An 11714-nucleotide genomic window follows, 5' to 3' on the forward strand; every position below is an offset into this window, starting at 1 on the left:
GCTGAAGACTGAAGGCTTTCCTTGTCGTATTGAGTGTTTGTTTACTTTTACTATCACATCAGAACTCTATTTATACTCCTGTATAGTAAACCGTGAAGATACATAACTTTTGCCAAACACATGGTTGTTTGCAGAATCATTAACAAGTTCCTGTTTTGCTGTTTGCAGTCGCATTGGTCTGGATTGGGCGTGCACAGTGGCTGACATTTTACACAGTCTGAATGCTTGTCCTGAGTGGAGCACAGTCATTGCTGCTTTCACTGACCACTGCATTCAGCAGCTGCCACACACTCTGAAACGCACTAACCTCTTCACTCTGCTGGTACTGGTGGGCTTCCCTGAGGTATGCAGAATGTTCTTTTGAATTCTCTCAGCGCTGCACTGCTGCCTGATTGTGCTTTGTGACTGTAACTCCTGTTGTGACTCCCCTGTGTTTCTGACAGGTGCTGTGCGTGGGCACCCAGACGGTATTTATCGACAACGCTAATGAACAGCACAACATGATCTTGCTCAAGCACTTCACAGAGAAAAATCATGCTGCTGTGGTGGATGTAAAGACGCGCAAAAGGAAAACAGGTTTGTGTAGTACACGACCAGGATTTTCCATGATGAAAAATAAATATGGTATTAACTAAGTTTCCTCACTTTCATAGTGAAGGACTACCAACTTATCCAGTCTCAGGATTCCACCGCAGCCAGTTCCTCAGGGCAGTTAGAGAGCCAGGGCTGCCAAAAGACTCTTCTTAGTCGCTATCTGAGCAATTTCACCTCCATTATCAGCCATCTACTACAGATGAGCCAAGAGAATGGCTCTCCTGATGCTGTGGAGGCTTCCTGGGTCCTGTCCTTAGCTCTTAAAGGCCTCTACAACACACTGAAGGTACCTGCTCTTAGACTCCACAAGCACCTTTTCCATGTATCCTCATAACCTATGTGTTTCTGTCCAAATGTAGTTTTTTCATTGCACGTTGGTCTCTTATGCAGAAGCACGGAGTGGACCAAGCACAGGAGGCCATCCAGCAGTCAGGACTGACCCAGCTGCTCGTGAGGAAATGCAGCAAGGGGACCGGCTTCAGCAAGCTGTGGCTACTGCGAGACCTGGAGATTCTCTCCATCATGCTCTACTCCTCCAAAAGGGAGATCCATTCCATGGCTCAAGACCCTGAGAGAGACCAGAGAGAGCAGGATAAGGAACACGACTCAGACCACTCCAGCTCCTGTGCTGATGACACCGACGTCAACAGACCTGACCCCTTAGAAGGTCTCGATGAGGAAACAAAGATTTGCTTCCAGGTGATAAAGAATACCTCTCAGAATGTATTCACAAAAATATAGCAGAACCTACTAATTTAGTTTTTTTTTTCCCTTCTTTTTTTTAAATGCAGATCACCCATGATGCCTTAAACGCCCCCCTCCCAATTCTTCGAGCCATGTATGAGTTGCAGATGAAGAGGACAGACTCCTTTTTCCTGGAGGTGCAGAAGAGGTCAGCAAAATAAAAATCTGTTTACTTTCTTTATATGGGCCATGGTAAAGGTCATATTATTACCAATATTATTCCTATTATGGCTTCTATTTAACAAACGTATTTTCAGATTTGATGGAGAGGAGATAAAAACAGATGAGACAATCCGAACTCTGGCTCAGAAGTGGCAACCGTCCAGACGGCCTCGCTCCGAGGAGAGAAACACCAAGGCAGTAGACACTGACATGATAGTGGTGTCTTGCATGGTAAGTTGTGCCTTGAAGTATTTTTCTTCTTATTTACAAAGTGCGGTATTACACAGAGCTTTTGAGATATTAAGGATAAATCTCAACTCAAAAATGTCCTTTTTTTTGGATATTATCAATATTGACATTAACAACTATGACATTTGGAGATGATGTGTTTTATATGTCAAAGTTTTGGTGTATCCCCATCATTGCCCTCTTCCAACAGTCTAAACCCAGTCACTGTGAAAAGGCCACTGAAGAAATCAATGTTGTCGCCCAGAAGCTCATCACCAATTCAGAGACCGACTTACAGCTCAGCTACGCTAAACAAAGACGCTCCAAAAGTTCAGCTCTGTTGCACAAAGAACTAGATGTCCGCAGCAATCGAGCAGTTCGCCAATACCTAGTGAAAGTCAACCAGGCCATCGCCACGCTGTACGCTCGCCACGTGCTGGCCTCGCTGCTGGCAGATTGGCCTGCAGAGGCGCCTCTGAGTGAGGAGGCACTGGAACTGAACGGGGCCTCCCACATGGCTTACATCCTGGACATGTTAATGCAGCTGGAGGAGAGGCTGCTCTGGGAGAAGGTGAGGAGGAAGAGCGAAGAGTTTGAATTCCCACTAAGAGAAAATTGATTTCAGTACAAGACACATTGAAGGAGTTTTTGTCCATTTACATGATGATGTTCTATTGATGATCAGATTCTCCAGAGGGTGTTAAAGGGCTGCAGCCAGAGTATGCTGTGTAGTCTGTCTCTCACTGCTTGCCAGTTCATGGAGGAGCCAGGTATGGCCGTGCAAGTCAGAGAGTCCAAACATCCATATGACAACAACACAAACTTTGAGGTGGGTGAACTTTTTAATCCACGTCATCAGCTGTAACTATTGACATTTAGTTCAACCTTTGTTAGGGTATGCCAATATGTTTTCCCTTTTTTTCACTCTCAGTTTACCGCTGTATGCTTTCTTAGAGGAGTTTGAAACCTTTTCGTCTTTTTCTCCCTTCAGGACAAGGTGCACATCCCAGGGGCCATCTACCTGTCTGTAAAATTTGACTCGCGCTGCTACACTGAGGAAGGCTGTGATGAGCTCATCATGTCCAGCAGCAGTGATTTCCTCCAGGATGTCCACAACTTCAGTGGATCTCCCCAAAAATGGTCTGACTTTGAGATCCCCGGTGAGAACAGTTTCTTTTTTTTAATATTCAAATACAAATGTTTTTGTATTTTAGACAGTTTTACTGTTCATATTGAAATCATGCTTACGAAGATGTCTTCTGGGTTTCTCCTTTAGGTGATACCCTTTACTACAGGTTCATGTCAGACATGAGCAACACAGAGTGGGGCTATAAGTTCACCATTACAGGAGGCCACAGGGGGCGTTTTCAAACAGGTGTTTTTCTTTGCAACAGTTCTAACCTGACCCATTTAGTAAACAATTTAAATGGACTTTAAATTTCAAATTGAATCCTCTGTCACCTGCTTTTGTTCATCTGTCATCAGGTTTTGAGATACTAAAGCAAATGTTAGCCGATGATCGAGTGCTCAGTCGTCTGCCCTTGGCTGATATCTGGGAGTGGCAAGTGGGTGTGGCCTGTCGCCAAACTGGAAGCCAGCGACTTAAAGCCATTCACTTGTTGCTCCGTCTGCTGCAGTGTCAATCCCAGACGTAAGTCCCGCCTTACTTGTTTATCACCCCCTAATTCTTCCTCGATAACACTGTGGACTTGTATTATTTGCTGTTCACAACCACAGTAATTTGCAACAACCTTCCCATCGAAGTCCCAAAGTCAGGGTTAGTTTTTGTGAGAATGCTGAGTGGATATTTTTAGCTCAATAGTGTGTCTCGTCCAGAGGTGCTGGATTACACTTGCACACATGTTTTGCATCAAGCCCTTCATAAATGTACTGCTGGTCACCAGGGAGATTAGGTAAAGTATGTGTTTGGGAATTTGCATAAGTGCAGACTCACCCAGACATTGTCTGCTCACGATGACAAACTGTTAGACAAAAGTTAGAGCGAGTATAGACAGGGGCACCACTGCAGCTGAAATCCAACATGTAATGTATTCTCTATAACACGATTAAAGCATACAGAGTGAGGTATGTCTAAGACTTCTAACAATTTGGATTGCTTTCATTTTCTTTTCAAGTTTCTATGTAGGTCCACTGTACGTTCTATTTAAAATCTAGTGAAGTCATGAAAGCCAGTCATAGCTTAATAAGCACACACAGAGAATAGATGTTAAATTCCATCCATCCATTTTCTATACCCGCTTAATCCGTCGGTCGGGTCGCGGGGGGGGGCTGGAGCCTATCCCAGCGGCCATCGGGCGAGAGGCGGGGTACACTCTGGACAGGTCTACATGTTGAATTGAAGCAGAAAACACTGTTTGTTTGGTTGTTTTTTTTAAAAAACTTTTTGCAAAGTGGCAGAATAAGAAGATGGAATTTTAAGTTTGTGGCGGTATTTTTATTTCCAAAGTAATTTATATATATTTGATATGTTTTCAGGGAAATGTTATAAGCATTTTTGAATGAAATACATAAACTGAGAAGTCATCATTGTAAATCTGTGTAAATATATTTGTATCCAGATACATATCGTAGTGATTATTATTTTTAGATTAATTAGTAGGTTTTAACTGAGTTTAGTAGTTGTAAGAATTTAGATTAGAGATGAGAATTTATCCCAAAGTCAAAGTCTCATCCTCTTGTGCCTGCATACGTTTGTTTTTTCTTATTTTATTCATTTATATGTATTTCTTCTTTTTAAATGTGCTTCAGAGCCTGTGAACTGACACTGATGCGACCTTTGTGGCAACTTTTTATCTCTATGGAAAATAACCTGAGCCAGGATCCTACCAGTATCACTGTGCTGCTGCCTCTTCACAGAGCCCTCACTGAACTATTCTTTATTGCAGAGGCCCGTGCCATGGTGAGTGATGGATAAGCACACGTACCCAGTATAAAATGCATTGTACACATTTACAGAAACTACCCACATCTGGTGTTGTACAGGTATTGTTGTTAAAGTAAGAGGTGTGCCCTACTGTGCATGACTTTTAAGCTGTTTGTTTAGTTGTATTGGTTGTATCGACTGTGAGGAAAGCTTTCTTGACTTAACAGGTTTAACATAGAGAAGATCCAATACAATTGTTTGAGTACAAACATTTTTTTTTGGTCTATGTACCTTGAGGAAAATCTGTCCTATTTTAAAGAACATATTCCGCACATGTCAACTGGGATGAGAAGAGAATTCAGTCAACATTTTCTTCTTTACTTCTGTATGTTTATATCTGTCTCTGTAAGATGACCATGTTTTTCCAACAGCCCACCTGTTCTGTGATGGCTCAGGGCCAAAGCCCTGCCGTGCCATCTGCCAGACGGCACAGAGCCTCACAGGCTCCCTGCAAAGTGCTCGGGAGAAGAAAAGATGCTAGTTCTTTTTTTTCTTTTTTCTTTTCTATGCATGCCTTTCATTCTCTTTCAGTTGTCTTGAATTATTAAGAGACATCTCAGGGATAATGGGCACTTCATCATCGGGGAGCTTACCATCTGTAGATGCTGCTTAAACAAGACAGTCCCATAAAAGCAAAAACTCACTTAGACTCTTGGGACAGCAAAACCTGAATCCTCTGATCTGACAATAAAATGACATCAGCTGAGTTGTCACACATCTGCAACCGCTCCACGTTGTTACATATGTGGGAGAAAAAGAATTGAATTTGGGCAGTATGTGTTGGCAGACAGCAGGGGGCAGTAGCAGTACTCAGCAGGCCAGCCTTTGATGCCCTTTATGGACTTTGCAGTCTTGTGTCTGCAATGAAACATGATGCTGTCAGACATATCCTAGGGCCTCCACCCAGCAGAGTATTATCATAGTCAATTGTCGTTTACACAGTACAAAAGTGTTTGGTGCCATTGTCCGTCACCTCCAGTGCTTCATCACATGTTAAATTAGTCTGAGACCATAGCTGAAGTGAAGGCAAACTAGAGTCGGCTCAGGAATGTCAGTTTTGTTACACCTTTTCAGAAAATGAAGGATTGAACTGAATGTTTTTCATATTAAGTTTAAAGCTAAAGCCACCTTTTAAATGCAGTCTATCATGGAATGGAATGTCAGAATTGAAAACCTTCATCAGTATTCAGTTCGTACATGCAATGCTTCACCAACTGTCCTCCTCCAAAATAAAAAAGGATATGATTTGGTGTAGGCTTGTGGCCCCTGTGTCTTTTTGAGATATGACCACTGCTGCCGTGTTGACATCCAACTCCAGAAGGACATACTGAAATTGTGTGAAGCTAATTGCAGCCTTTGTTAATACATCATTGGATCCTCTGTGACTGTATTTGGTGTTAGCATGCAAAAACATTTATGTGAAAGCACTTGGAGTTTATGCTCAAGTCCTCTGAGATTCAGTAAACTCTTTACCCCAGGAAGTGTTATATTTAGAAATCAAGATGGTATGTCACGCACTGCTGACTACAAATGATCCTAGGATTTTTCCCCCAGCACATACATGTGGGGTGCTGTGAGATGAATGGTGAACCAGGGCTCTGGACTCTGTCTCAAGAGCTGTTGAAGCTCCATTTGACCAGTCTCAGCCCATTTAGCCTCCACATGTAGTCTTTATCTGTGTTGCCCAAGTTTTTGTGCTTACGCAACATGAGGTGCTTCATTCCCAAGAGATGATTGAAGCCCTCTTTAGTTTGTTTATTATGATGAAGAACTTTTCCAACATTCCACATCTCAGTTTTACGCAGAGATAGAGATGACGAGTGGTTTGGGAACTAAACCTAACTTCTAAGTGAATCACTTATAAAGCAACTTCTGAGGCTAGCATGTGTCAGGAAGCTACCTCTGTTCATTACAGTTGTCTGGCCTGTGAGATTATCAAGGTTTTTTTGCACTGATGCAGTTTTTTGGGTCGAGGGAATATTCTTTATTCGTGACCAACATTTGTTGTGTTCTCCAGGCACAGGGCATCCTCCAGGAGTACTTGCTAGCCATGACCACTGACGAGCAGCTCCTCAATCACACTGCAATGGTAAGACGTTTCTTTCGCCAAATACCTATTAATGATTAGATTTCAAAGTTTTCCGTTCACCTGGACTTTCTCAGGTCATCTCAAATGTTTTCAGTTGTCAAGTGGTGCCTGGTGAGGATGATATTAGTTCAAAGAAGTTGTCCATGCACCTTAAAGTGTTATGCAATCCTCTGTTAACCACGCAGTCACCCTTATTGAGCAGTCTTCAGTTGCTGTGAGTCAGCTCGCGACTGGAGTCTTCTTCTTTTTCTCTCTTTTTTGCTTGTGTATCACCAAGCTGTTGACACCTAGCAGATCCCGCGGCAGCCCCTTCCACTTGCTTTGAATGTTTGTGTGGGCCGTGCTCATGGCTAATGTATTTGATAATTACAGTCCATTAGCATTTGTGGCAGAGTGAGCCACAGCGTCCTCCGTACTGAGGGCCCTGTAATACAGCAGCGGAGCCTAAAGGCGGTCCAGAGGAGCAGAGGATGTGTGGTGGTGAAAGAACATTGTGGGTGGTTCTGTTGAGCAGTTACCTAATACCTGTCAGGTGGAAAACAAAACCGTGGGTAACTCTACACAGTAGACATAAGCATTATGATATTGACGATGCAAAGTCTAATAGCAAATAGGCTGAGGTTCACATTTAGACGACTGGAAAATGTTCGAAAGGCTTCCAGGAAATTGCAGCTTCACCTACGAGGGGGATTTCTTCAAGCTCTCCTAAATGCTGTACCCTCTCTTTATTTTTGGTCCCATTATACCACATCAGCACACAGACTGCAGTGTTCAGGGATTATCCTTAGTGGTTTTCATTTAATTTATTGAAATGTTAGCGATGATGCTTTTTAAGGGACTGAAGTAAGCAGCCACAAGATGGAAAGTGCAAAATGTGGCATCGTCGTCAACAACAAGCAGAAACAAATAAAACATGGCTCCTCTATTTAAAGGAGAGAGTTAACAGATTAATTAAGTCAAAGTTTCATTAATCAGTATTAACAGTGGATCGAATTACTTGGTCAAGTGAAAAGGGGTAAAACATTTTTTTTAAAAACACTCTTAATATGATCTTGATTTTCATCGGCGCAGCATCAGCTGACAAAACCACCATTCAGGTAACACAAAGACAACGTCTGTGCAGTAAATTTAGCTATACTTACATGGACGATGATCTCCCAGAGAAAAGAAATGAAAATGGGCAGAATGTCTTGAATGTTTACTCACACCTACAGCTCACACAGTGGCACGGCTTCAGACATCCTTTGCTCCTGTGTTTTTATACTGGGACAAGGACAGTGGTTGGGTTGAATGGCGAAGTTCAGCTGTAAGTGCCGCTCGACACAGCTGTGCATGCATGAACCTCTTTGGGCCGAAGACCCCACAATAGATTGCAGTAATTTCTTTAAAAAAACAAAATAAGTCAAGTTCCCTTCTCTCTAAGGATCACCACTGTATATACATCAGGTCAACAGCCTGTAAACAAGCTGCACCCGAGTAGCTGAGAAAAAGCCATCACTGCGTCTGAACCTCACCAAAACTGCTAACATTTCTACAACACCATAAAAGATGATGTAGAATCGGGTGGCTTTCTTAAGATATATAACTTGTACACAAGATATGGTAATGTTAGCACACATTAGTCAACAAAACTAAAAGTCTAAAGTATGCTTAACATCCTACAGCTTCATTATATTCCAAAGAAACTGAAGCCTAATCTACCTGATAAACTGAAATATTTTGTCTCATTACTGATCAGACTACATTTTGAAGATTCTCATATTGATTTCCTGTAAGTGGTAATCTGTAAAGTGTTTATTTTGGAGGTTTTGATCTGGTGGTTCCAGTGATGATGAGAAACTGTCTCCTCCTGCTCCAATGCTTGCGAATTTTATTCTCATTCTCCCTTTTTTTTTTTTATTATTGTGCAGGCCCTGAAGAACATCGCTGCCATCAGCCTGGCTATCAATTACCCCAATAAATCCACCAAGCTACTCAACATGTCCCCATGAGAGGTCCCCAGATAAAAAGAGGGGAGGGCATCCTGGAAGGGACTCGTCCTGACTCAGCTGGTCGGGTTCATCGGAGCATTTCGAGGGAGAAACTTCCCTCACCATCCAGAGCTTTTCTTCTAACAGGACCCCTCTGAATCTGTCTCTCCACACCACAGCTAACATGTGGACGGGGCACCCACAGAGCACTTTCCACACTTATTCACAATCCTTTTTGCCTTAGGTGAATCCAGTATATCAGCATGTGCTTTCATTGAAAAGGAGTTTGTTGGGTTTATTTTCTTTCTACTTGAAGGCGCTGTGCTAAAGGACATGAAGTGTGCCAAATTTGCAACCTTCAACGGGAAGTGTATTTCTATTTTTCTTGCCTTTCCCCCCCCTGAACAGGAGCCACTCTGGATTACGTGGTTGGTCATGGTGAAAACGGGTCACCTTGGCAACTTGCATGTCTCAGTAGACATGTAGAGCATCCTAAAAATACTGTCCAGGACATAGGAGTCTCATTAGTCACCACGGAGTGAAAGTAATGGCCTAGTAACTCATTCCACTCCTTCCCTTGTTGTCCCCTTCTTTTTTTCGCTCTTCCACCCTTCTTCCTACTCACCCAATGTATGTCCTCCTTCCCCCGTTCACCGCTTTACTTTTCAGACAGAAAGAACGGATGATGGTATTTTTTAGGGCTTTCAATGACAGCGAGGATTAATCAATCTCCATAAATATCCAAAAGGCTCATATGATCTGTGTGTGGGGGGCTGAGACCCACTACGGAACCGGTGACAGTGGTAGAATAGCCATATTGTTTGCATTGGATGAAAATTAACATTACACCTGAGGGAAAAGTGTTTATATACTTTTCAATGTTAATCTAAGATGTTGAAATATTGTGCCTGTTAGGCACCAGTGTGATTTCACATGGTGGTCAATAACTCATAACAGCAAAAAAATACTGAGAACTGCTTAATCTCTTAAAGGCCTTCAGTTTTATCCAGAGATTTATTTATTTACACTATCATTCTATGTTAAGTTTCAACAGTCTGGATTTATTTTCATTGCTTTGAATGAAAAGCTGGATTAAACATGTGTTCCCCCTAACTTGTGTTATGGTAAAAAGCAGCTGTGTGGAACAACACAAATGATGAAGCGATGCTGATTCTCTGGATCAAAATTAAGTGGTTAAACATACAGTTTTAATACCTTTGACACCTTGATCATCTTGTTCAGTGGTTAGGCAGGATTCACATGTAAACATTTCAGGCTTTAACGTTGCACTCTCTCATTCTCTTTGAATTGAATGACACATCACGCAAGGCCACAGTGAGGTGTTAACACGTCACCTATGTGTGAATATTTCTTAACTCAAAAGTAATCTAAGAGAGTTTGACTCTTTCACCTCTTCTAATGCCACAGTTAACCTTTTAAATATGTAACGCAACTTTTATTCACATCACTCTAACCCCACATCTAATCAAAGCCTAGATGTACCTGTATCCACATCCGTCATATACTTTCGCTTCCTAGAGGAGTAATCGTGCTGATAAATGTAATCGCCAGTTTTGTGGAGCATGAGAATACGAGGATTTGTTTTCCAGTCATTGCTGCAAACATTTCAGATAAGATTCTTTTAGTGGTAGGAAATCCTGGTAGTTTTATACCAAAGAAACCAATCATTGTGAGCCATAAAAACATCTCTGAAAGAGCTCCCGGATGAGTTGATTCTAGTTTTCCACTTATCAGATGGCAACCCTGTGATAAGGAAACATTTACACCAGTTTCTTTTTCTTTCTTTCTTGTTTTTTTCTGAAATGGTCCCAACATGGGCTGCAGGATAGCTCAATGGTTTTGTTTACACAAACATCAGCTGCAGTGAGGAGAAGAGGAGATGCATGGCCTCCATTTGGCTTCCATGACGCCTCACCTATCTACGACGTGCCTATGGTTCAAAATGAAGCAATCATAATTTAACTCATGTTATTAATGATATTTTAAGAGAGAACTATATTGTTTCATTTGAATTTTTTTGTAACTTTTTACTTTTAATGTTGGTTTCTTTTTGAAATGATGCTTGATTTGAGGCTGTCTAAATTGAATGTACATATCTGTGAATATTAATTGCACAGGAAAAAGACTTTGATATCAGCCCCTTGAAAAAAAAAAAAAAAAACTTTCTGAGGCACTAACAGTTGGACACTTTGACTCTGATTTTGTATGCATGGCACTCTGACGGTAAAACGAAACAACTGCTTGGGTTGAAATCGGATCCATTTCTAATAAAATCAGAAATGACTTGAATATGACAACGCCTGTCATCTTTGTTTGTGTGTGGGCCCAGCAGTGAATTTCTGTGCTGCAGAAAATAATGGATTGATGTTGATTCGAAGCCACACACACACACACACACACACACACACACACACACACAGTAATGCCAAGCTTGCTCAGGGAACCAAAATCATCAATGGTTCTCTTTAAAGCTGCATTTAGCTTTTAGCCCCAAGAGAAAAAAATGCATTTTTTGTACTTTATTGCAGAAATCTCCAACAGTCATCCCCTATTTGCTCAATCACTGTGTGATTTTACCTCAAAGGTCCACTCAGCCCTGTAATACGGAATCTCGTGGACACTGCTGATGACGGGGATGATCACTGGGGCGATAATGACATCAGATGGAGGAAATATTCAATAAGGCTCTGGATGATTCAGTGCCCCTCTGCACCACCAGAGCCCCCACATCGGAGTGACTCAGCTCTCCTGCCTCCTCTGACTCGGCTCTGTCTCCTGCTTCTTTTTAGTGGTTCACGCAGGTTTCCATCACTCCCATTCTGCCGAGGTGAAAGCAGCAGCTGTGAAGACAAAAGAGAAAAGGCTTACAGTGTCTGGAATGTCTTCAGGGTAATGAGGTGCCCTTTTGAAACGGTTACTTTGCTGAGAGAGATTAGAAATGGGTGCTTTGGGTTACAGTCAC

At 42.1% G+C, this 11714-nt stretch overlaps 1 protein-coding gene across 1 annotated transcript in view; it reads left to right on the plus strand.

Moving 5' to 3' along the window:
* The window catches only part of zzef1 (zinc finger, ZZ-type with EF hand domain 1), a 28001-nt gene extending 16952 nt beyond the window's left edge, over window positions 1–11049 (plus strand). The window contains exons 41-54 of the mRNA XM_072374550.1: window positions 169–343; window positions 444–576; window positions 654–880; window positions 985–1293; window positions 1386–1486; window positions 1596–1731; window positions 1940–2299; window positions 2414–2557; window positions 2720–2888; window positions 3005–3103; window positions 3214–3379; window positions 4498–4648; window positions 6690–6761; window positions 8672–11049. Of these exons, the coding sequence (XP_072230651.1) occupies window positions 169–343; window positions 444–576; window positions 654–880; window positions 985–1293; window positions 1386–1486; window positions 1596–1731; window positions 1940–2299; window positions 2414–2557; window positions 2720–2888; window positions 3005–3103; window positions 3214–3379; window positions 4498–4648; window positions 6690–6761; window positions 8672–8752 (2323 nt within the window). The 3' untranslated portion in view covers window positions 8753–11049. The remainder of the gene's footprint in view (window positions 1–168; window positions 344–443; window positions 577–653; window positions 881–984; window positions 1294–1385; window positions 1487–1595; window positions 1732–1939; window positions 2300–2413; window positions 2558–2719; window positions 2889–3004; window positions 3104–3213; window positions 3380–4497; window positions 4649–6689; window positions 6762–8671) is intronic.
* The last annotated feature ends 665 nt before the right edge of the window (window positions 11050–11714 follow it).

This window comes from Leuresthes tenuis, unplaced genomic scaffold (genome assembly GCF_036924035.1).
Source record: "Leuresthes tenuis unplaced genomic scaffold, fLeuTen1.0.hap1 SCAF_21, whole genome shotgun sequence".
Taxonomy (NCBI): domain Eukaryota; kingdom Metazoa; phylum Chordata; class Actinopteri; order Atheriniformes; family Atherinopsidae; genus Leuresthes; species Leuresthes tenuis.